The sequence below is a fragment of the Vipera ursinii genome (genome assembly GCF_947247035.1).
Source record: "Vipera ursinii genome assembly, chromosome: 17".
Taxonomy (NCBI): Eukaryota; Metazoa; Chordata; class Lepidosauria; order Squamata; family Viperidae; genus Vipera; species Vipera ursinii.
In genome coordinates this window covers 1,591,770-1,616,951 of record NC_139530.1, presented here as the reverse complement: position 1 = coordinate 1,616,951, position 25,182 = coordinate 1,591,770, and the positions used below count along the sequence as shown (strand labels likewise).

General features: G+C 48.5%; 2 protein-coding genes across 5 annotated transcripts; one reads left to right on the top strand and one right to left on the bottom strand.

Moving 5' to 3' along the window:
- Nucleotides 1–4,495: 4,495 nt before the first annotated feature.
- On the bottom strand, nucleotides 4,496–7,952 carry B3GALT6 (beta-1,3-galactosyltransferase 6). The gene is made up of 2 exons (XM_083375444.1): nucleotides 6,491–7,952; nucleotides 4,496–5,659 (listed from the first exon to the last, which is right to left on the bottom strand). The coding sequence occupies exon 1, from the start codon at nucleotides 7,630–7,632 to the stop codon at nucleotides 6,595–6,597; it is 1,038 nt and encodes a 345-aa protein (XP_083231570.1). The 5' UTR covers nucleotides 7,633–7,952; the 3' UTR covers nucleotides 4,496–5,659; nucleotides 6,491–6,594.
- Nucleotides 7,953–8,075: 123 nt separating this feature from the next.
- On the top strand, nucleotides 8,076–15,179 carry SDF4 (stromal cell derived factor 4). 4 transcript variants are annotated; one of them, XM_083375441.1, is made up of 7 exons: nucleotides 8,076–8,098; nucleotides 9,259–9,623; nucleotides 12,114–12,250; nucleotides 12,355–12,468; nucleotides 13,279–13,437; nucleotides 13,707–13,882; nucleotides 14,830–15,179. In XM_083375441.1, the coding sequence occupies exons 2-7, from the start codon at nucleotides 9,316–9,318 to the stop codon at nucleotides 15,004–15,006; spliced, it is 1,071 nt and encodes a 356-aa protein (XP_083231567.1). In that variant the 5' UTR covers nucleotides 8,076–8,098; nucleotides 9,259–9,315; the 3' UTR covers nucleotides 15,007–15,179. The 4 variants fall into 4 exon arrangements, with proteins under 4 accessions (XP_083231567.1, XP_083231566.1, XP_083231565.1 ...); XM_083375440.1 differs by lacking the exon at nucleotides 8,076–8,098 and adding an exon at nucleotides 8,151–8,169; XM_083375439.1 differs by lacking the exon at nucleotides 8,076–8,098 and adding an exon at nucleotides 8,437–8,579.
- Nucleotides 15,180–25,182: the final 10,003 nt, after the last annotated feature.

Genomic DNA, 25,182 nt, shown 5'->3' with positions numbered 1-25,182 from the left:
GCAACGGATGGAAACTAGTCAAGGAGAGAAGCAACCTAGAACTAAGGAGAAACTTCCTGACAGTTAGAACAATTAACCAGTGGAACAACCTGCCTCCAGAGGTGGTGAATGCTCCAACACTGGAGGTTTTAAAGAAGAGACTGGACAGCCATTTGTCCGAAATGGTATAGGGTTTCCTGCCTGAGCAGGGGGTTGGACTAGATGACCTCCAAGGTCTCTTCTTCTTCTTCTTCTTCTTCTTCTTCTTCTTCTTCTTCTTCTTCTTCTTCTTCTTCTTCTTCTTCTTATTATTATTATTATTATTATTATTATTATTATTATTATCATTATCATTATTATCATTATTATCATTATTACTATTACTATTACTATTACTATTACTATTATTATTATTATTATTATTATTATTATTATATTGGGCTTGAGCCTCTTTTTATTTCAGCCGAGGTCCCAGGATCTCAAGAAAAGCCTTTTTTCCCCCCTTCTCAATTTTCCTTCCTTTTCCAAAGCTGCCTTTGAAGTTGCTTGTTTCTCAGGAACACGAATGGCTTGGCGAGATTTTTCACGCAGCAAGAACCCCAGGGGTCTTTTTCAGTCCATTGAGCCTCATCCCAGCAGACCTCTGGCTTCTTCCCACCCACCCAGGGGACCCTTCTCCATCTCCTCTGACCTCTTGGACAAGGACTACCCCACTTGGCAAGGCAGATTTCCCCCCTGGTTTTCATTGCCTCATTGGTGGGGGAGCAGAGCCTCCCCCCCAGCTTTTGTGAACTGCCTCCCTTAATTGGTCTCAGCTTTTAAGAATTTATTTTCAGTGCCATGGGCCTTGGCGTCTGGGCCCCCGCTGGAAACACCAGCCCCGAGTCGATCTTATCGGAAACCATTACAAAGACGGAGGCCGGTCTGTTATTTCTACGAAATCAGATCCAGGTTGTTAAGGCTTCTCTTCAACCGGCACCTCTTCACATCTCATAAACTTCATCCTGGGCCTGGGAACTGGGCTTTGGTGAGGCTTTACGGGAGCTGACTTGGATTCTTATTCTAATAAGGCAATAAGTGGACTTTCGGCTTATGGGAGGCTTGCCCGGTGAATTATCCCAGGCCTTCCACCGCCCCCACAAATGGCTGCCCTCCGGAATCCGTGGGAGTTTTGCAAAGGCTTTTTAAAAGCCACCGATGGAGCAGATTTGATGCACCAGCTCAGGTTTAAAAATCCAGGGAGGCTCTTTCTGCAAGCCTTCGGCACAGAGATAAGCAGGCATTTAGGAGCATGCACACATATGCACGCTAGGATAAAGTCCTGCATCGGCTTCTTAGCACAATTCATGAAAAGCAACCATCAGGGGCCCGAAGTGGGTTGCAGTACCCTGGGGCAGCCTCTAGAGGGCTGTAATGTGACTTGTGGGGCTGACTTTGCAGCCATCTGGTGGCGATTTAGATTTTTGCAGCTCAGGATAGCGTGAGTTCAAGAGGGAATGCTGGTTTGTCTTCTTTGCAAATGTAGGAGCTGAGCTGAGGAGGAGGAGACAAGCACCAAACCAATTGTCCTCATTTTCTCTACCCTGGTTTAGAGTCATAGGTCTTGTTCTGGGCAACCCAGTTTCAAAAAGGACAAATTGGAACAAATTTAAGGGAACACCATCGAGACCAAGTGCCTTGAGGAATGCATCAAAGGATCTGGGATGGGTTAATGCAATGTTCTTCAGACAAGGCAACCTTTAAGATGTTTGGACTTTAATTCCCAGAATTCCCTATTCTGGCTAGGGAATTCTGAGATTTCAAATCCACACATCTTAAAGTTGACTAGTCTGAAAAACATTGCACTACTAGACAATGCTGAGCTATAATATTCCATCAAATGTGCTGTAGTGTAGCAAAGCACCACAATCTCTCTTCTATTGCTTCCTGCACAAAACCTCCACATTTCTGGGCATACTTACTAAGGTTGCAATTAAGCTTCTAGAAAAGTACAATTTTATTATTGCCAAAAGTTTGTGGTGCTTCAAGTCAGTACCCACATCCGATGCAAATAGTTGGGATAGTCCTGAAAAACAGAAACATTCCTCATTATTGGGTACTCTTATTTTAATGTTTTTTTAAATGTTCCATTCATGTTCTCTATAGGCTTTTTTTTCAATCTCAAAATCAGTATGTTTGTACAAAAAGAAGCAACAGCCACAGCAGCCATGAGAGGGAGAGTAATCAGAGATTAATCAATCAGAACCAAAAGGTAAATCTCTTAACATACCGCAGTGTAAATCAAGAAAAATTAAATGTTTTGATATGTATTATTTCTCAACATTTGAATTGATACGTTTAACGGAGAGGTAAATTAGCCGCGTTGCTTTCTTTATAATTTCAGGCAAACCCTCTTTGCCTATTGTCAAACGTTAAGTCCCACTGTCACTTAAGAGTTGCTTAATTCATCAAAACACCGTGGCACAGAGAAAGGGTCACCCCACTCTTTGCAAAAATGGGATGGAGGTAATTAAAAGCAATCATAATTGTCAGATTAATGAATAATTGGGACACCCAGCTCTGCCAGCTGCCGCAGAGAGGATGGAATTAAAATTTAATCTTCCACTGAATTATTGAACCAAATGGAATGCTGATCTCATAATTGGTACCATTGCCAGGCTCAGTGGGAGATTTTGCCCGCAGACGTTAGGACAATGGATTGTTCTTTGCTGCGTTATTTTAAATTCCTAAGGCACCATTCCTTATTCCTCCATTCTGGGGTTTTGCTCTTCACATATTTGGAGAGATTTGAATTTGGGTATCCCATGAGAGCTAATACAGATTAGTTTGTTTATACTAAAATCCCCAAGGCTTCCGAGAGCTCCATTCAATCAGACAGAGAAGGAAGACAACATGTAAACAACCTATTTAACCTATTTATACTTCAGAATGCCAAGGTTTTCACTTCTATCTAGCCAAGGACCTTGGGGAAGGGGGGTGGGGTGGTATGAATTCAAAAGTTGAATAATAGAACCTAAAACTATTATAAAATTATGACGGTTTGTCCAGTGATTCAGATTGTGATTAGCCCTGTGAGTTCAGCTAGAGAAGGAACAATATAGAAGTATAACCGGTATAAGCGCCTTCAGTATAGCCCAAAGCAATCCAGTGAACAAACTACGTGCATAAACAATACATACGGGCATTTTTAAGCCCTCTGTTATCTCTTCTTAAAGAGTTTTCTGCAAACCACAGCTCAGCTGGACAGCCCATCAGTGTGAAGGATGGCTTGAACAGAGAGCAGGTTATGACGGAAGTAGAAGCCTTCTAAGGCCTTGTGTAGAGTAGTGTCCATGTCGATTTGGCAAAACGGGATATGTTTTCCACCTGGTCTGGTTTATTGGGTGGCTCATTGGAAGCACCCCAGCCCTTCCTGTCCCTGTATCCCTACAGCCTAATAAGAGAAGGAAGCACCCCAGCCAAGCACCCCAGTGAGATGGGAGGCAGGGGAAGAAAGCCTTCTCATGCATTATTCATTCTGCCTTCTAGCAAAGCCTCCCTTAAAAAAAAAATACAGCACAAATTGAAAGGACACCCGGGAAGGAGATGTGGTGAGCAGATTTGGAAAACCGACTCCTTTCTCCTTCCCCTAACCTTGGGTTCCTGAAAAGAGACTGAGGGGGGGAAAAAAGCACTTGGGGAAGGCTTTCATCTGCGGCCAAACGTCAAGAGGAAGTCAAAGGTATTGGTTTTCCTCCCTGTCCACAATTCAGCTGAGCTGTCTTCCCAGCCCCAGGGTATCCGAGATGGCTCGCAAGGATGCACTTGGCTGGGACTTAAGACTCCTCCGAGCTCTGGTGTACGTTACATTTGCGACTCTTTTTTAAAAAAAAAAGTTCTCAGGAAAAAACCCCTTAAAGCAGGGATCCCTATTCCCCGGTCCATGGACCAGGAACCGGTCCGCGCAAACAAGCAAAGCCCCATCCGCGGGATGCAGGCATCACACAAAACCACACCACCTCTGGGCCACGGAAAAACCTTTCTCCACGGAACCGGTCCCTGGTGCCCAAAAGTTTGGGGGCCACTGCCTTAAAGTATAGTAGATTGAAAAAAAGTTTGAACAGTCCATGCGTCACGGCGGCAAGGTTTTTTTTTTAAACAAAACTTAGCGGCTTTATGCTTACCTTTAGAGCCCTTAGCATCTCGAGTGTGCCGGCTGAATTCACGGCAGGATCATTTAATAATAATGATACTTAACCTTTATTGTACCACTTTCCATCTGTGAATGATGAAACACCTCACATATCTTGATAACCCTACAATTATGGTACATTTGCTCATATTGTTGCTATTTAACTCATGGAGGTGGGCTGATGGAAATCACAATGGAATACAGTATTATATATAGCCAGTGCTAGTCAAGACAGCCCAAAATCAGGCAGTTTCCTCTGCTTTTGCATGTTTTTGTCTCTAATACCTGTTTTCTACTGCGAGCCTCGATTTTACATTGATAGAATTGTTTTAAATCATTCCAGGGGAGAGAGAGGCAACATGGTTGTCAAACTCCTTGCTAACACCTTTTAGGGATTTGTGGAAAAGAGGCACGATTTGCTAAAAACCGGGAGGATTAAAGGATAGGATCTGGGAATTTTACTGCCGATCCTTCTCAGCAGAAATCGAGCACCGTGCAGAAAACAATGGCATTTGACAAAGGACTGTTCTGAGCTCCAACACATTCCTTTAATAAATTAAAATTACTATGACATTCAACCATTTCCCTCAGTCCTGAAACTATACACAGTACATTTACAGTATTTATAAATAAATTATCACTATTATAAGCACATAATTTTACATACAATACTAACTCCCCTTGGAGGGGACAAATATTTTCGGGTTGTTCTGGTAACTAATTTCTCAAAGGAAGCTTGGACAACCGGTGAGCTGCCAAACGTGGGCAACAGTCCATCGTTAAAACAAACTAAGTTTGCCCCTGTAGCAAAGTAGCAGTTACTGCTCTACCTTAATTGATCGCAAAAAAGCAAATTATGATCAATCTTGATAGAACGCGCATGGGAGGCCATCAGGAAAACATAGAAAATAGTTCAGCAATTCTTGATTTGATCTAAGCATAATTAGATATGTATCTCAGATTCTCTGCTAGGAATGCTTTCATTTCTCTGCTAGGAATGAAAAGCAGATTAAGCCCTAAGGTTCTTTTTAAGCTTTCATGGGGGTAAAAGCAGTTCAAATATCTGTGGAAAAACATAAATATTTAAGAGCAAGGATTATTGTAGATGCCAGGAAAAACAAACATGGTTAATGGACCCCCCACAATATAAAAATTATGAGTCCCTCCATCCCACTGGGCACAATTCATCCCTAAAAGACAGCAATTCCATCCATCTATAAGATCTTTCCAAAAATCCTTTGGTCCAGAACCATTAACACCTTGGGCATCGTGGCCACAATAAAGGTTTTGGAGGTAATTTTGACTGAAGGCTATGTACTGTCATCACCAGAAAGATAGTGACAGAGCATAAATTCTGGGTGAATTAAGCCCTACTTGTCAAAACTGTGCCTGCTGCAAACAAACCTGTAGTTCTCTTAAAATAAAGAAATTGATCAAAGAAGGCATCCAATTTAGTCATCTCCCATTTCAGCTCATCATAATACAGAGTTGTGGCTCCAATGCTGGTCCCTAAGAAAAGGACACAATCCTGCTTTAATCAGTATATAACAGTATATTTGAAAAAGGTAACAGCCATAATTTTAAAAACATCTAATTTCCTCTGGGCCGAAGCAGCGTGGATTTTCAATCAAAATGATCCTGTCTCCTTCAGCAATTAAAGCAGCCTCTTAAAAGCTGATCTTCCCCAGCCATCCAAGAGGCCATTCATAGCGCATAACGATGGCTCCAGCATCACCCCGAAATGTTTTTACAGATTAAAACATCCCCCTTTTGAATAAAGGGAAGACAATTCAAAGAGCAGACTGTAGCAATCAGGAAGCGGAAGATGTTGTAATAACAGACATTCAAGAAATTATCCAAGTGAACTAGAAGCATCAAGCCAAGGATGTTCCATTTTAAAAAAAGGTACCGACAAAGCAGCTGCTATTTCAGTTCAGAAACATGATTGCAGCACCTTAATTTTTAATTCCACTGGGGTTCGTGTCTGAATTGGCTCTTCTGAAACGGGACACTTTTAATGCATCAACAGCCTTGGGAAAATCTACATCCTTCTGAAGTAAGGGGTAGGGGAGAAATGGTCGCCAGGACTGGCATTTTCCCAAAATCTCTATTGTGAAGAATGGCTGTGTCACTTAACACAATTGTTTTGGAACTCTTGTTTTTTAAAAGTTTCACATCCCACAGAGCGATGGTTCGCCCCCTTTATGAATGTGTAATTTATAGTTCTATGTTTTGGGGGGAGAACGCAGAGGGCACCGTGTTCTTCCCTAACTTTTTGTAAGTCAAATGAAAACAGGATACTCTGAAAGTTTAAAAACGATGAAGTACGATTAGGCATACCCCGTGAAAGTTCAGCACAGGGAGAGATTTGAGCATGACACTTGTCGGTCCCTTGCAGCCTGTCCCCCCAGTTCGGCTTCCCTTCCCTTCCAATTCCATGGGGTTCAGGGTATGCCATCTTTTCTCTGGCAACACTGAGAAGGAGGCACGCTCCAGTCGTACACGTAAGAGAGTCTGAGTTTTGCCTCCTCCTTGCAAAGCTTTCCTTCTTTGGTCAGAGTCTGATGTTTTTCCAGCATGTCCTCCAGGCTCTGCTTGTGAGTCACAATGTACTTATTGTTGCAACCCCGCGATTTGTACTCAGTGTCAAAGCGGGGGTCGTGAATCCTCTTGACGTCCACCGGAGCCAGCCAGGCTCCCAAGGAGACATCCTCGCTCTGCCAGAGGTTGAGGTAGTCCTGGCTCAAGCGAAGGTAGCGCACCAGGTCAGCCGAGATCACGTACCCACCGCCCAGGGCGTAAGGCAGGTAGAAGTCACACAGGAGCCAGGCGTTTTCCTTCCACTTGCCCCCCGACTTCACGCGGCCGCGGCCCGAGAAGAAGCCCCAGTAGAGGCGGCGTGGATCCTTGGATCTCAGCTCTTCGGCCAGGACATCCAGGCGGACAAAGGTGTCGTCGTCGGCCTTCAGGACAAACCGGAAGTCCAAGTGCTGGTCCAGCCAGACGTACATGGCCAAGACCTTGGCGGTCAGGTTCTCGTAGGAGTCCCGCAGGTCGGGCAAGAGGAGGAGGTCGTGGTGGCGGCTCTGCTCCAGTTCCAGGCTGTGCAGCTCCTCTCCAGCCAGCCCGCTGGTGCCCACCACGAAGCGGCACCACAGGTCGCTGCGGGGCACCCGGCCGGCCACCGAGAGCCAGGTGCTCCGGATGATGCTCCGCCGCTCCGTGTACTTGGGGCCGCTGACCACCAGCACGGCCAGGAAGGTGGCTTCCTCAGGAGGGGGTGGAGGGGCGGCTGCAGGCGGGTGAGGACCCCCGAGGGCCCCTGGCCGGGCAGGGGGTTGCTGCTGGTGGGGCAGCCCCCACCCCGGGGAAGACCTCAGGCCCTCCGAGGTGCACCTGGCCAGGTAGAGCAGCACCACGGCGAAGAGGGCGAGCCCGCCCAGCAGAGTCTTGTGGCGGCAGAGCAGGCGCACCAGCTTCATGGCCCTTCCGGTGGGCGGGGCAAACGCCCGGCTTCTTCCGCCTCGGGGAGGTCCGGAGACAGGCTCCTCCCGCAGAAGGCGGGGCAATGCCTTGGGGCCGCCCTCTTCAGGCCCGGCCCCGCCTCCCCGCGGAAGCGATCCAATCCCTCGGCGGCTGCCGGCAAAGCCGGGCGCCGATAGGGTAGAGCGAGGCTATTTCCCCGCCCAGCGTTTTTTGCGGGGCGGGCCGCGGGCTTGGCCACGCCCCTCGGCCAGGCCCAACCCTTCTTTAGCCCTGCCTCGTCTCCCTTCCTCCCCCCCTCCCCCTCCGGCAGTTTGGCCTCAGGTTTTGGTGGGAAGATTGCCACCTTCCCCCCTCCACCGGCATCTACGGACGGCGGGTTGGGACACACCACCTCAGTCTGCGCTCGAAGATGCCGCCGGGTGTCCGCTGGATCGGCTCATTGTCTTCTCGCGGCTGCTTCGGGTCAGCCTTGCCGGAGCGCTGTTCTCGCCCGCGGCGCATGCGCGCTGGGTCCTGAGGCGAGGCCCTCCTCGGTAGCGAAAGAGCGGGGTCTGTCTCTAGCGAAGGGGGGGGAGAGAGAGGGAGCATCACGTGACCGCCCCTCGTTCCGTCTCTCGCTTCCCCAAACAAAGATGGCTGCGCCGGATTCAGGCGCCGCCGACGTGTCGCGGCTGAGCGCCTGACTCGCTTCGTCAACAGGATCAGTTTCAAAGAGAAGCGCCTCAGCCTTTTCCTTGCCGCTTTCGCCAGTTAGGGGAAATAAAAAAAATCGACCCCCTTCGGGCGATTTGACAGGTTTCCCTTGGCGGCGGAAGAGGCGGGGCTCCGCCGGTCCTCCCAGCGCCGAGTGAAGCTTCCGGCTTCCGGTCTGAGGCCGAAGAAAGGCTGGCGCTATCCCCGGCGCTGGGTTGGGCATGAGGAGGCTGGGCGGCCGGCCGGGAAGGTCAGAGGGGAGAGAGCGGGAGGGAAGGGGCGCCCCTGAGCGCGTGCAGAGCGCCCCGAAGAGGCAGCTTCCCTGCGCTCGGGCGAGGGTTCCTCTGGGCATATGTGGAGTGCCGCATATTTAAATGTCCCTTCCTCGCTCCAGAGTTCCTCGGGGGGGGGGTCCATCCGAGGGTGGTTGGCCGAGGTTGGGACCCAGGTAGGGCGCCACGTTTCCGGCTGGATCGGGAAATACGGGGCGGTCCGGTACCGGTAGTCCTCGACTTACGACCGGACTTTAGTGACAGCTGTCAATTGGATCCGGCTCTTTCCTCCGCCCCGCCCCCCCCAGTTGACTTGGCTTGTCAGGAGGTGGTTAAAAAGAGCAGCGTAGTGTGTGAATGCTGTTTCCAACACCAGGCGTATTTGGGTAAGCCGGAGGGCGCGTCAGCTTCCCAGGAAAGCGTCTTTTAAGTTGGCAGGAAAAGCGTTTAGACTTGCGTGGAAAAGCTTGCAGGCGGCAAATCTGGCCTTTTGCAATGCTCCCACCCACCCACCCCAAAAAAGAAGAAAAAATCTGCTTGCATCAGACCAGAGTGTGATGGGAACCCTCCAAGGGAATGAGTTTAGAAAGGGCTTGGCCTTGGTTATTGTTCAAAAATGGGAACAATGCTAACGGTTTGCTCCTTCGCCGCCTCCAGGTTATCCGGGCCTCATCCCGAGACGTCTTCCTGCTGACCTTCTAAAGAACGGGAGCCATGGTTTCCAAACAGGTCTTCATCTGCAGCTTGGGCTCCATCTATTTATCCCTCCTCTTCGTCTTTTTGCTCATGGATGTTTACGCCCGGCCGGCCAACAGCTCAATCCTCAAAGAGAAAGCCGCCGAGAACAAAGACGAAAACGAGATCCTCCCTCCGGACCACTTGAACGGGGTCAAGATGGAGCTCGACGGGCATCTCAACAAGGAGTTCCACCAGGAGGTTTTCCTGGGGAAAGAGATGGAGGAGTTTGAGGAGGATTCGGAACCGCGGAGAAACCGGAAGAAGCTGGTGGTGATTTTCTCAAAGTGAGCATGGCTTTTTTTAGCTTGAAAATTGCTGCTGTTCTAAGCTAGACAGGAAGGCCAGGTTGCTGGTATCCGCGGGAGAAATCTTGGTTATGGCTTCCCTCCATAATTTGGAGCTACGATTATTCTAAGAATCTTAGAAAGGACTCCGAGTTAGTCTTCAAAGGAAGGAAATCTGCCTTGATTCTCGTTGCTTGAGTGAACGTGCTCTGATTTATTCCTCCCACTGCCCTTGTGCTTGACATTCAATTGTTACAAGGCTTCAATCAGAATAGAGCTGAAAGGGACCTTGGAGGTCTTCTAGTCCAACCCTCTGCTCAAGCAGGAGACCCTGTAGCCATTTCAGACAGGTAGCTGTCCAGTCTTTTCTTAAAAACCTCCAGTGATGAAGCACCCACAACTTCTGAAGGCAAAGCTATTCTACTAGTTAATTGTTCTCACTTCCACGTCTCACTTAATTCCAGGTTGCTTTCTCTCCTTGATTAAAGGTAAAGGTTCCCCCGCACACACGTGCTAGTCATTCTGACTCTAGGGGCCGGTGCTCATCTCCGTTTCAAAGCCGAAAAGCCAGTGCTTGTCTGAGGACGTCTCCGTGGTCATGTGGCCGGCATGACTAGACGCCAAAGGCGCACGGAACGCTGTTCCCTTACCACCGTAGTGGTCCCTATTTTTCTACTTGCATATTATACGTGCTTTCGAACTGCTAGGTTGGCAGAAGCTGGGACGAGTAACAGGCGCTCACTGTGATCGGCAAGCTCAGCGTCCTAACCCACTGAGCCACCGCGTCCCTATCTCTCCTTGATTAGTTTGCATCTATTGTTTCTTGGTGGCAGCCCCTCAACTACTGGAAGACTGCTATCAGGTCATCCCTAGTCCTTCTTTTCTTTAGACTGGCCATACCTACTTCCTGCAACTGTTCTTCAGATCTTTTTGTCTCCAGGCCTCTAATCATCTTCGTTCTTTCTTTCTTTTTTTGCACTCTTTCCAGAGTCTCAATGTTTACTTTTTGTAACGTGGCGATGTGGGATGGGTAACGGCCGTGCACCTAAGCCTGCCTGCAAAGAAAAATATTTGTTATTGTTAAGCGCATCGTAGCAAGTAAGCAAGTGGTGGTAATAAAATGGGAAAGCCAATCGCCGGGTTGAGACGAGGGCACTGGTGACGTGGGCTTCCTTGCTTCTCATTTGTTGGCAGGAAGGCTGGTCACAAGCCACTGGGTTGTTGCCCTGCTGATGTTGCAACTGAGTGCAAGCAGGGCGTAAGCATTCTTCCCGACAGGCTGCCCCACAGCAGCCCAAAAACTCAACACTTGGGAAATGAAGGGTTTTTTTTTTAAACTAAACAAATGAACAAGCAGCGATTGTACTAAGCGTTAGAAAGGTTTCCTTAACGAGCCTGCTCTTATTGCCCAGGAGAAAGTATTTCCCAACTTTATTGTCTCAATAATCAGCTTTCCATTTATTTTCCCGGATAGCGTTACTGCCCTTTGCTGAATAAAAAAGACCAATTTTTTTTCCCGTTTCTATAATTGGCTGTGTAAATATTAATAAGCAGTTTTGGAGCAGATCCTTGGGTTTTTCTTAGATTGCTCTCATCAACAGCACTTCTTTGCCAAAACAAAAGAGAGAGAGAGAGAGAGAAGAAAACCTCTCTAGCAGAAGGTGTAAGCTCAGCGTAGCCCATCATCCCCTGCCCCAGCATAAAAAGTGTGTGTGTGTGTGTTTTCGTAGATTTTCATTCATATATATATATATATATATATTGCTCAAAAAAATAAAGGGAACACAAAATAAGACATCCTACTATTAAATATAGTACATTGTGTTGTTTAAGTGTTCCCTTTATTTTTTTGAGCAATATATATTAATGGGTTTTATTAATGTTTTAACCTGCTTTTAACGTGTTTTAACTTATTTGTGGGCATCTTGTTTAATCTTTTTTAATTTTTGTATTTTGTCTTTTAATATGTATTGCCCTGTTCACCGCCCATTTGTAGATTTTCATTCATAGATATATATATATATATACATACATAAACACACACACAAATTAAAAGCAGGAGCTACACAAACTCTTTAATCTGCATTCAAGGAAGTTGGACTTGATGACCTCTGTGGTTCCTCTCCCAGCTTCTCTGAGAAGGTGAGGAGAGCCAGGATGCTGTTGTCGTTAGGCCCACCCTCTTTTCGATCTCTGTGTTCCCAAGAAAATCTTTTGGCACATTTCCCTTGTAACTGGCTACCTGTGTGGTCAGGTGAGGCTGAGTCAGCGGTCCCATCTTGAGCATCCCAGTGGGGCCAAGAGGTGGCTGGCCGGGACCTTTCAGTGTAATTCCAGCCCATCTGGAAGGGACCATCTTGCGGAAGGAGGCCACTGTCTGAACAACCAGGTTTTTCAAGTGGCTGTTTGAGGGGATTGGAGCTGTCTGGGCAAACTTTCGACTCTACCGTGGCCTTCATTCGTTGCTTTCTTTGCCACCCAACTGCCCAGGGTCGACATCAACCGCGACAAAAAAATCAGTGCCAAGGAGATGCAGCGCTGGATCATGGAGAAGACTGAGGAGCACTTCCAGGAGGCCGTGGAGGAGAACAAGATGCATTTCCGGGCCGTGGACCCCGACGGCGACGGTAAGAAGCAGGGCCAAGGGGCTCTGCCTTAGCATAGTCGGACGGCAGGGGTTGACTTCACGGCCGACTGGGTGAAGATGGCTCAGGCTTCTCTCCTTTACCAGGTCACGTGTCCTGGGATGAGTATAAAATCAAGTTCCTGGCCAGCAAAGGCATGAATGAGAAGGAGGTGGCGGAAAAGATCAAGAACAATGAAGAGCTGAAAATTGACGAGGAGAGTGAGTGGCCTGCTTTCCTGAACAGGGTTGGAAGCGCCGGCTCTTCCCTGTGAGATTAAAAATCCCAATTTTCTCCTGCCTTTCTTGCTTGTACAGGGTGACACCCTGCCCTCCCCTCCTCCACCACCATAGCAACTCACTGCTGCCATGTTTTAACCTCTGAGGGGGATTAGTTTCATTGAGGTCACTTAACCAGGATAAACAAAGCTTTGTTTGCCTTTCTGTGAGTCCTAGAGTAGCCCAACCGGTTACTGGTGTGTTGGCAAGGGCTAAGACTCTCGGCAACAGGCAAGAGTCTGGGCTAGAGTTTTATCATTTGGAACTTCAAAACATTTATTTGGAATCTGACCTAGGATTAGCATCAGTCTCTTCGGCTGCTCTTCCTGGCTTTTCCAACCCAGCAAGCTGGGCTGAAGAGAACCGGATTGGTTCCGTGTCAGCAGAGATTGTTTCCAAAACTTTTCTGGCCCACAAATTCTGAAAGTTATTTGTGGAGGGGGAAAAAAACCAACCAAGTCATGTCTTAATTCAGGGGTCTTCAAACTTGGCCCTTTTATGACTTGCGGACTTCAGTTCCCAGAATAACTCAGCCAGGCACAGCTGAGGAATTCTGCGAGTTGAAGTCTGCAAGTCACAAAAGGGCCAAGTTTGAAGACCCCTGTCTTAATTGGTCAAAATTCTCCAACCGGGTTTGCTCGTTGTTGGTTTTAACCAGGATGGGTGAGAGACGTTTGTGCCATTTAAAACCTGGACTTCAGAACTCTGCCTGTTTTTGAAAACCTCTTTTCCCGAATCTTCTCTGCCCCGTAGCCCAGGAAGTCCTCGACAACTTGAAAGACCGCTGGTACCAAGCGGATAACCCTCCGGCCGACCTGTTGCTCAACGAGGAAGAATTTTTATCTTTCCTTCACCCAGAGCACAGCCGAGGGATGCTGAAATTCATGGTGAAGGAAATTGTCCGGGATTTGGGTACGTCCTTCAGTATCGTTCTTCTAACTCCCCATTATCCCGGTAGGCAAAATTGGCACGACCTTAATGGATGCCTTAACGGTCATAGCTGCAAGGACCTTTCTTAGCCCCGTGGAGGGTTGTAAGTCTTGCCACGTCAAGCCGATGCAGCTCGGCTGCCAGACGTGCCTGGCGGAGGCAAAGCCCAACCCAGGCGGTTTCAACCTTGCGCCTGCAGCTTGTTGGATTGGCTGCTCTTTTTCACCCCACCATGTCCCGTCTCGCTCCAGATCAGGACGGCGATAAGAAGCTGACCCTTGCTGAGTTCATTTCCTTGCCGGTTGGCACGGTGGAAAATCAGCAAGCGCAGGATGTGGATGACGACTGGGTGAAAGACCGGAAGAAAGAGTTCGAAGAAGTCATTGACGCCAACCACGATGGCATCGTTACCATGGAAGAGCTGGAGGTAACCAAGTCGTGGCTTATCTCTTAATTTCCCCACAAAATTACATGTAATTACCCTAACCCTAACACCCCCCCCATCCCCCCCTGTGGTCACTGTCAGGCTGGCCGTTCTTGAAACAAGCGGGACGCCTGCTAGATTAAGCTGGCAATTCTCTGGAAACAGTCCAAATTTGAAGAAAGACAGGAACAACAACAACCAGACTACACTAATTTTTAATTCCCCCCCCCTCCCACGCTCAGTGTCTCACGGCAGGTGAGTAAACGGATATGTGGGCACAGTGCTTTTTCTGCCAAGTTGGTTTGCTGCCTCAGTTGCATCTTCAGCTTTTTCCTACTTCCAGAGAGAGAGAGAGAAATGGTGCTTGGAAGTTCAGTTTCTTTGAAAATGGATGCAGGCAGCATCCAGGCAGAGGAAACAATTCGGTTATTCCTAGAATCAGTTTGGTCTCGTGGTTAAGGCACCAGCCTAGAAAGGGGGAAACTCTTTTAAGTTCTAGTCCCGCCTTGGCCCTCAGCGCTGACTGGGTGACTTTGAGCTGGTCCCTCCTTCCCTCCCTCCCAGCTCAGCCCAACAGGAGGAGGAAAGTGGTCTTCGGTGTTTCCTTCGCCCTGAGTTATAGATGGAGTCTAAATAAAATAAATAAAAATCTGAAGGCTGTTCAGTCCTGCCCTCCCTCGTTCCGCAGGATGGAACGCCTCCTTGCGTAAACGGGAAAAATGCAAATACTGGTTGAATGCTAGGCTGCGATAGCCCAACGTTGACTCAGACAGCAAGATGGGAAGATGTATAAATGTAATAATAAACTAAGTAAGACCAGCTTGACGGCGGAAGCTGTTCCCCAGGGGGCTATTAGATCCTTTATGAGGATGGAGAGGTTCCCGGGGAGGTGTGTGTGTGTGTGGTCCTTTCTTCCTTCACTTCCCTCACTCACTTGCCTCCCCTTCTAGGAGTACATGGACCCCATGAACGAATACAACGCCTTGAACGAAGCCAAGCAGATGATTGCCGTAGCAGATGAGAACCAGAATCACCACCTGGAGCTGGAGGAGATCTTAAAATACAGCGAATATTTCACCGGCAGTAAACTGATGGACTACGCGCGGAACGTGCATGAGGAATTCTGAAAAGGCAGAGCCCGGGGTGCCCGTCCGTCGCCCCTTCTCGCTTCCCCGAACACGGAGCGTTTCCTTTTGCTGCTCGGTCCGCGTTCCGTGCATCCACAGCGTGGCGTTCTGGACTTTTCCTTTTTAAAAGCCGTCCATGTACATTAAAAGCCAAATGTTTTCTTGAACTCAAACCAGGATCAGATCCGGACTGGTTTCTTGCTTTCTGGTGCTGCCTGAACAGTGTTCACTTCATTCTCTGAAGATCCCATTCTCCAATTCTTTCTCGCTCTTTTTTGGTTTAATTAGCAACCCCACAGGGGAACGCAACAAGGCCTGATCGCGATCACTGGGGTGGGGTGGGGTGGGGTGGGAGGTGGAGGAGAAAGAGGGCATGTTAATTTTGCATCACATTAAATCATGGTGTGGTTGTGTAGCTCTTGTGATTGCTTGAAAAGAATGTTTCAGAAAACTGATTCCTTTGAAACTGCTCATGTTGTGGTGGCTCCTTTGGGTGGTGCAACCTGGGAGGATTGCAGGTGGTCCTCTCCTTAACGTCTACAATGGGAACAGGAAAATTTGTTGTCATGAAGACACCAGATCTTATGACCATTTTAGGCATGGTTATTAAGCAAATAAAACGGATGTTCAAGCCTCCAGTTTTCCCCCACTGATTTCCTGGAAAGGATGCAAATGGTGATCACAGGGACCTTTCTTTGTTTGATCAAATCGTCCGTCCACCAGGGCCTTTGAAAAACGACCTTTCCATCGTGACCAACTACCGGTCCTTCCTTCTTAGTTATCCTCCAACTTCCTCTCGCGGCGACGTTCTGGGCCTGGCGAACTTGTAAGTCCGATCAACAAGTTAGATTCCGTAGATTTAAAACTCTTATTAAAAAGCTTGCTTTCTTTTGGCATCCGCAATTCCCTCTTTGACCACAGGATGGCAGTTTTCCGTCCCATAGCATTAACGTTGGGGCCGTCGTAGGCCTTTTCGACGGCCTTAATGCCGCTATCGCTAAGGGACGGAAAACAGTGCCCTCCTGTGCTCCAAGCCGGAGTAGCAGCCAACAAAAGAAAAACCTTTTAAATGGCGTTTTAAGATTATTATTCTTTATTAATAAAACCTTATTAATATTAGGGCATCTTATCCCGCGCCTGTGTCGCCACCCGCCGCCCTATTAATATTAATAAGGCGCTAATAATAAAGATAAAGAATAATAACCTTAAAATACGGCGGCTGCAATACTCGGTTTGGCCACAGGATGGCACGGTTCCCCGTCCCATAGCGTTAACATGGGGACCATAGTAGGCCTTTTGCCTAGATCGGGACACAAGAAGCGAAGCGACAAAGCGCAGAGCGTCCACTTTCACAGAGACCTTCTCGATATGGCGGACTTCCTGTCCGTTCAAATAGGCCATCCTCCGGTTTATTTGGATTCGACCGTCCTATTATGGCCGACTTCCTGTCCGTTCTTCCTAGTCATCCTCCAACTTCCTTTCACGGCGACGTTCTGGGCACGGCGGACTTCAGGTCCGATCAACGTTAGAGTGAGTAGATTTAAAACGCTATTAAAAAGCTTTCTTTCTTTTGGCGGTCGCAATTCCCGCTTTGACCACAGGATGGCAGTTTCCCGTCCCATAGCATTAGCACGGAGGCCTTTTCGACGGCCTCAATGCCGCTATCGCTAAGGGACGGAAAACAGTGCCCTCCTGTGGTCCAAGCCGGCGTAGCAGCCAACAAAAGAAAAACCTTTTAAATGGCGTTTTAAGATTATTATTCTTTATTAATAAAAGCTTATTAATATTAGGACGGCTTATCCCGCGCCTGTGTCGCCACCCGCCGCCCTATTGATATTAATAAGACGCTAATAATAAAGATAAAGAATAATAACGTTAAAATGCGGCGGCCGCAATATTCGGTTTCGCCACAGGATGGCACATTTCCCCGTCCCATAGCGTTAACATGGGGACCATAGTAGGCCTTTTGCCTAGATAGGGACACCGAGAAGCTAAGCGACAAAGCGCAGAGCGTCCACATTAACAGAGACCTTCTCGATATGGCGGACTTCCTGTCCGTACAAATTGGCCATCCCCGAATATTTGGAATTGACCCTCCTATAATGGCCGACTTCCTGTCCGTTCTCCATAATCTTCCCTACCAACTTCCTTTCGCAGCGACCTTCTCCCCATGGCGAACTTCCTGTCAGTCCTGTACGGTCGTCCGCCAGTGCCTTCCACAACGACCTTCTCAGTATGGCCGTCATCAACTTCCTGTCCATTGGCAGCACCGTTCTCTGCTTTTTCCTGTCGTGTTTTCTACTCTATGGTGCCCGTCTGCGCGTCTACCGGGCAAGGCCGCAAGATGCCCATTCCAGGTGGGGATCCCCCGCTAACTAGGTAATAGACAAACCCGGTATTTTTCTAGAATGACTCGGCTACCGGTAGACGCTTTGTCTGCTCTTTCTCGCTTCGCTTCTCGGTGTCCCGATCCTAGGCCAAAGGCCTGCGACGGCCCCAATGTTAACGCTATGGGACGGAAAAGCGTGCCATCCTGTGGCCAAACCGGGTATTGCGGCCGCCGCATTTTAACGTTATAATTCTTTATCTTTATTATTAGCGCCTTATAATATTAATAGGGCGACGGGTGGCGACACAGGCGCGGGATAAGATGCCCTAATATTTAATAAGCTTTTATTAATAAAGAATAATAATCTTAAAACACCATTTTAAAGGTTTTTCTTTGGTTGGCTGCTACGCCGGCTTGGACCACATGAGGGCACTGTTTTCCGTCCCTTAGCGATAGCGGCATTGAGGCCGTCGAAAAGGCCCAATGTTAATGCTATGGGACGGAAAACTGCCATCCTGTGGTCAAAGCGTGAATTGCTGCCGCCCAGAGAAATAATCCTTTTTAATGGCATTTTAAGGTTATTATTCTCTACTTTTATTATTAGCGCCTTATTAATATTAATAGGGGGACGGGTGGCCCTTTCGCTGCGACACAGGCGCAGAATAAGGTGGCCTAATATTAATAAGGTTTTATTAATAAAGAATAATAATCTTAAAACGTCATTAAAAAGGCCTAGGAGTTTTGCCTAGGATCGGGACACCGAGGTTATTCTGGGCACAGTGGACTGAAAGGGACTACAAAAACCGTATAAAGCATAGGGTATGAAAAGGATGCACCCCTGTGGTTATTTTACACATAACAGCTTGAAACGCAGTACAAAGACCATCTATATAGTAGAGCACATGAAAAGAGTGCCCACCTCTGGTTATTTTGGGCATAGTGGCCTGAAAGGGACTACAAAGACCATCTATGGCACAGGGCATAAAAAGAGGGCCCTCCTGTGGTTATTTTGGGCACAGTGCACTGAAAGGGAGTACAAAGACCATAGATAGCACAGGGCACGGAATGAGTGCCCTCCTGTGTTTATTTTGGGTGTAGCGGTCAGAAAGTGACTACAAAGACCATGTATAGCACAGGGTATTAAAAGAGTGCCCTCCTGTGGTTATTTGGGGTGTAGAGTCCTGAAAGGGACTTCAAAGACCATATATTGCACAGGACATGAAAAGAGTGCCCTCCTATGGTTATTTTGGGCACAGTGGACTGAAGAGGACTACAAAGACCATATATAGCACAGGGCATAAAAAGAGGGCCCACCTGTGGTGATTGTGGGCATAGAGACCTGTAGGGGACTACAAAGACCATATGTAACAAAAGGCATCCAAAGAGTGCCCTCCTGTGGTTATCTTGGGCGTAGCAGCCACAAAAGGGCTTCTACGACCATATATAGCCCAGGGCATGAAAAGAGTGCCCTCCTGTGGTTGTTTTGGGTGTAGCGACCTGCATGGGACTACAAAGACCATATGTTATTTTGGGCATAGCAGCCACAAAAGGACTTCTAAGACCATATGTAACAAAGAGCATGCAAAGAGTATCCTCCTCTCGTTATTTTGGGCATAGTGACCTGTTGGGGACTACAAAGACCATATAAAGCATAGGGTATGAAAAGGATGCACCGCTATGGTTATTTTACACATAACAGTCTGAAACGCACTACAAATACCATGTATAGCCCAGGGCATGAAAACAGTGCCCACCTGTGGTTATTTTGGACATAGCGACCTGTAGGGACTACAAAGACCATATGTAACAAAGGGCATCCAAAGAGTGCCCTCCTGTGGTTATTTTAGGCATAGTGGCATGGAAGTGACTACAAAGACCATGTATAGCCCAGGGCACGAAGAGAGTGCCCTCCTGTGGTTATTTTGGCATAGTGACCTGAAAGTGACTACAAAGACCATGTATAGCCCAGGGCACGAAGAGAGTGCCCTCCTGTGGTTATTTTGGGCACAGTAGATGAAAGGGACTACAAAGAGGGCACTCTTTTTCTGCCCTGGGCTATAGATGGTCTTTGTAGTCCGTTTCGGCCCACTGTGCCCAAAATAACCACAGGAGGGCCCTCTTTTTCTGCCCTGGGCTATAGATGGTCTTTGTAGTCCCTTTCAGGCCACTATGCCGAAAATAACCAGAGGAGGGCACTCTTTTCACGTCCCGTGCAATATAGATGGTCTTTGTAGTGCGTTTCAGGCTGTAATGGGTAAAATAACCACGGTGGCGCATCCTTTTCGTGCCGCGCCCCGGGGTGAGCGGACGGGCACGAGGACTCGTCTGAAACGAGAGAGGTTTCCTGCTTGGCCAGGGGGTTGGACTAGACGACCTCGCCAGGCCCCTTCCAGCTCCGTTATTCTGTTAGTCCCGCCCTCGCGCTCCAGCCGGAGAGCGACGCCTCCAATCACGGCGGGGAAGCTCACAGCCAATCCGGCCCGGCCACGCCCCCTCCCTCGCTACCCGGAAGCTGCGCAGGGAAGCTGGGCCAGCGTGGCTCCCACCGCCGCCCCCGAAGCTCCGCGGCGCCTGCAAGCCCGGCCGGCCGAGGGCAGCGGGTGAGTCCCGGGCCGAGTGGGGCGTCCTTGCAAGAAGCGGGGGGCGGGTAGGAGCCCTTCCGGGATTGGGCAGCCCCGCAAACTCGTGAGAATGGGGAATTGGGTGAGTTTCCTCCTCGGGTTTACACGCATTCTGCCCCGACTCTTCTTGCAACCCGAGGGGGGGGGAAGCGTTGCGTTGTGTTGCAACGCCCGGCACTGCCTTCGTTGGGGGCAGGAACGGGTGCCGTGTCCCCCGGGTGGGAAGCCTAGGTGTCCGACCCAACGCGTGTATCGCCTGCTCGTGTGAACGAACGCGCGGCAGACTCTGGGGACGCCCCGCGAGCGAACGGTCTTCCTTTGCCCGTTAATTAATCCAACCCAGGTTATTAAACGTAGCTGGGGGTCTTCGAGCTTGGCTTGTGGACTTCAACTCCCAGAATTCCTCAGCCAGGCACGCTGGCTGAGGAATTCTGGGAGTTGAAGTCTACAAGTCAAAAGGGCCAAGTTTGAAGACCAACCTAACTTATCTCGTCCTACCTAACCTGCTGAATTGGGAGGGACAATTAGGGAATGAGCAGCACCTGGATAGTTTGATTGACGGCCACAGGTGGAGCTCGGTTGGGAGCAGGCTACCTTTGCAGCAGGCAAATGAATTGTAATTTCTTTAAAAAATAAATAGAATTTTTTAAATATAAAATGGAGGCCGGCAGACTTGGAAAATTGGGAAACAATTCCAGGTAAGCCGGAAAGATTCCCCTCCATTTTCATGTCATTTTTAGCCGCAGAGACCTAGCACCTGCTCACCCTTGATAACATGGAAGGCTAAAGGGCCATTTTCTATATTGTCCCCTTTTCCTGCTCAGTTTTGAAAGCCCCTGGGTTAAAAATGCAGAAATGAGATTTTTAAAAACCCGTTGTTCTAATTTGTGGACCTGAGAATTTTGAAACGCTTTTGGTGAATTCAGTTTGAGGAGATGTTGGAGAGTCCTGGGTGCGAATCTCTTTTGAATTATTTCATTTATTTTTATTTGTTTAGTCAGCCCAGTGGCTCTGGCAGGTAAATGGGATTCAGAATTCAGGAGAAGCAAGTGGGTAAAAAGGCCTCCTCATAATAAATTGTTAGAAATAATTTATGAATACATAAAGTTATAAATTCTAAAATAATCCAGGATGTCTCTTGAAGGGCTTTTGCCGTTAATTGATTGTCTTGCATTTATGAAATCTATCTAGCTGCCCATTAGGACTTCTGTTCGTCCTTTCTAGGAAACAAAACCCGTAATGTTTCTCCTCTGAGCAGATGCCACGATATAGCGCTTTTGAAATCTGTAGGGTTCATTAGCATTTTTTAAAAAAATACTTCCTGGCTGGATATGTAGATATATAAACTTAAATTCGTTAAACTCTTCTCTGTTGTGCAGGAAAATAAAGGTCATGGATCTGAGCGTAAAGATCAGCTCTCTCGACTAAAGGAAGGAGATCCCGAATTGTACAAGTTTCTGGGAGAAAATGGGAAGACTTTGCTTAATTTTGATGATTCGGATGAAGAGAAGAACCATCACGTGTTGCCTGAAAAATGAGAGGTAATTGATTTATTTTCAATATAACCGAACATCAGGAATGGCCTGACTGCTGATAATTAGCGCCCTGATGCCAATTAGACTTTATCACATTGTCACTGAAAATGGTGGAACACTGGAAGGAAGTCGCCCATACCTCTCTCCTTCTTTCTCTCCCTATTTCGCTCATTCTTTTTTTTCCTTCCCTGTCTTTCTCCCTTTTCCTTCCTTCCTTCCAAGGCAGGCTCAGGAATTCTGGGAGTTGAAGTCCTCAGGTCACTAAAGGGCCATTGTTCATTTGGAGAGGGGCCCTTCTCCTCCCCCCCCCCCCCTTATTTCTAGGATGTGGGTTTTGGAAGCCTCCCCCTTTACAGGGTTGTGCCCCCCCATCAAATAAAATATTTTCTTCTCCTTGATCCTCCCATCTCCATTAGAAAAACCCAGGTGCTTTGCTTATTTATTGCTCTATTTATTATTAAAACTTATATTTTGCCCATCTCGCCTGCCCCCTCCTGAGCTCTGCAGACAATCCATTAATTAGCACTGGACATTAATTAGCACACAGCTGCCCTTTCTGCCCGCCACTCCCACCCCTTGTCCCCAATGAGGTTGGATTGACACCAAGTCTTTCTTCCCTTCTCCAGCAGGCGAGAAGGCCATGCCTCAACGGAGGAGTCATCGGAAACCGCTCTCTCGGGCAGAGTTGCAACAGCTGGCACAAGGAGGAGAGGACCTGGTGGAAGACTTGGACTTTTCCGATGCAGACTGATGGATGGACAGACTGGAGGGTGGGGGGGCAGGGGTGGGGAAGGGGCTGCATTGTTCCAGCTGGCCCTGAAGCCGAATTTGTGCACTGGAGGGACAGGCCAGAAAATTGGTCAGCCGGCAGGGCAGCCTTAAAAAGCCTGTGCCCCATGGCTGCAAAAACTGCCTCTTTCGAATAATGTGGGTTCTTAAAATCATCTCAAAATAAAACCTTAAAACCATCTCAAAAAAGAAAAAAGAGGCCGGCCTTCAATGCTGCCCCTTCCTCTTCTGGAGACGCAGAGATGAAGATCAACTTCCCACCGCAGTTGCAGCCGGAACACTTTTACAGACCATTTTCTTTTTTAAAGACTTGGCTCTTTTTTGGACCAAACCCAGCAGGAAGAGCTGGACGAGACAGCACAGTGCATGCTTTGAATCCACCACCACCCCCAATTCCCCCCAATGTTTATTTCTGTATGGGAAGGGAAGGTTTGCGTTGGTTCTCGGCTTGTAAAAACAGCCTGTTGTCGTTTTCTTTCAAAGGCCTGGATCTCTTTGCACTGAAACTGCAGCGGGCAAAACGGCTGCATCCCGATGGAGAAACGTTTTGCCCTGCAGCTTTCACTGCATTGCGACCCATTGCATTGCGACCTTTTTTCACCCCACCTGTGGTGCCCACCAGGAACTGAGACCCACACACTTGTTTTTTGAGGTCACCTGACAGAACAGATCTAGGATAAGGAGATAGCATTGGTCGGGAGGGGATTCCCCCAAGTTAGCCAGGATATCTCTGTAATTTGCAAGTTAGATGAAGGAGTCTTATGTCTTCAGCTTGGCTAAAGAACCGTGTTTTGTGGTTTACGGAGATATGCTTGAAATGCAAAGTCCCCATAAATCTGGAAACATGGCTGCTCTAGCTTTTTAAACTGGATGGGAGGGTGAAGGCATAACGGCTGTTAGCTTTTGCCTTGGGTAAAGACCATTGATGTCTGGTAGGATTGTGTAGATTCGGGTTGTAGGACAAAGTTGAGGTGTCAGAAGAACTTGGATCAGGGTTTTTTAACCTTAACTTGATGTGTGGACTTCAAATTCCACAACTCTTGAGTGTTGAAACCCACACATCTTGCTAAGGGGGAGAAACCCTGATCTCTAGGGTCATGTAAACCCACCAGGTATGTCAAGAACTGAACTCTTGCTTTCAGAAAGCCAAACGGCTCTTGGAAGGCTGGACTTCAGTTCCCAGAAATCAGTTTTAAAACACTTTGGGAATTAAAGCTTGCCCATTGAAAGATGCAAATTTCAAAGGGATGAGTTTTAACTCCCGGAATTAATTTAATTTAGCTCCTGCGACTTAATCTCCAGCAGTCTCCAGCACATGGACTGGAGAATTCTGGGAATTGAAGTTCAATCTTGGAGGTAGAAGTCCCAGGTCTTCTAGGTGGGCTTCCACAGGATTCTGCTAAAAATTCTTACACCAAGGAAACACCGCATCTGAATGGGAAACCTTCAATTCCCAGAACTCTGCAACCTTGGGGTGTAGAGTTACGGGGAATGAAGTTAACTTCCCATCCAGATGGGAGGGCAAACAGATGGAAGGTAAACGGGTGGAACCCAGACTTCTCCAGTTTATGTCTGTATTCTGGGAATTTTAAAGTCCAACATAGAATTTCTGATAGAGCTTTGGCCCCCAGAATGCTTAGCAACGTAGCTGGATAATTCTGGGAAATAAGATCATCCATGTTGGGGTTGGGGTGTGTCATTCTCCACACTTAGACGTTTTGGGGCTGAGGTCCACTTATTTGGGATGCGCAGAACTTGGGTTCCTTTGAGTTGTGAGATTGCAAATCCCCACAGCTACAAATGTACAGGAATTGAAGTTCTTTAAGCCATTCCCCCCCACCCACCCCAGAAATGGGTACACCTCATCCCTGAAGCCTTGGGGGTCTCCGGTAGGTCTCAGCCTTGGCAGGCTTAAAGATGGGTGGACTTCAGCCTTAGTTGAAAGTCTACCCAACTTAAAACTTGTCAAAGTTGAGAAAAGTTGTTGTAGAACCTCAACCCCGCCCCAATCTCCCCAGCAACTAGACAGGTGAGCCAGAAAACAGGTGTGTCTTGAGGTAAGTCTGCAGTTCCTCCCTTGGTCTAAGTAGACATGCACAATGTGTCCAAAATAGGGGCTTCTTGGCTCCAAGACCTCGGCACTTAATTTCAATAATACACTTGTGCATGCCTACTTGTATCAAGGGCTGCACAGAGGGCGCAAGCTCTGTGCATGGTGGGTCCTGCCCTGGAAGGCTGGAGGGGGGTGGAAAAAGGGTCAGGGGCCAGCCCTGGTCCAAGGGGGGCTGGCGAGGAGGCCCTGGGGAGGTCTGGGGCGTCCAAGCCCCCTGGGGCAGCCTCAGGCATCCCAGGGCCTCTCTTGCCAGCTCCTCTTGCGCCACGGTTGAAGTCGAGGGTCTTGGGGGGGGCTGGGGGAGGCTGAGAGGCCGGGGCAGGGCGGCTGCCAAGGTCCTTGGCTCTGGGGGGGGCATTTTGCCCACTTCAAGCCAAAGACATTGGCAAGCTGCTCTCTCTGCGCCCCCCCTCCTGAGCCTCCCTCAGCCCCCACCAATGCCCTTGGCTTCAATCCTGGCCTAGGGGGGGCCTTGGGGGGGGAGGGGAGGTCCTGGGAGGGGGGGAACTTCCCCCCTCCTCCCAGGATCTCCTCTTCCCCCCCAAGGCCCCCTCTAGGCCAGGATTGAAGCCAAAGGGGTGGGGGAGGGAGGTGGGGGGAGGGAGGGGGGTGGGTTGGGGGGAGGGGGGTGGGGTGGGTGGGTTGGGGGGAGGGGGGGTGGGGAGGGGGGAGGGTGTGGGTGGGAGGGTGGGGAACCAGAGGGGGGGTGTACTTCTTGTTTTCTTGACCTCTAATAAAGATTGTGAAAAGTGCAGCATCCCGCCTCTTTCTTTCCCCTCCCCCCCCCCA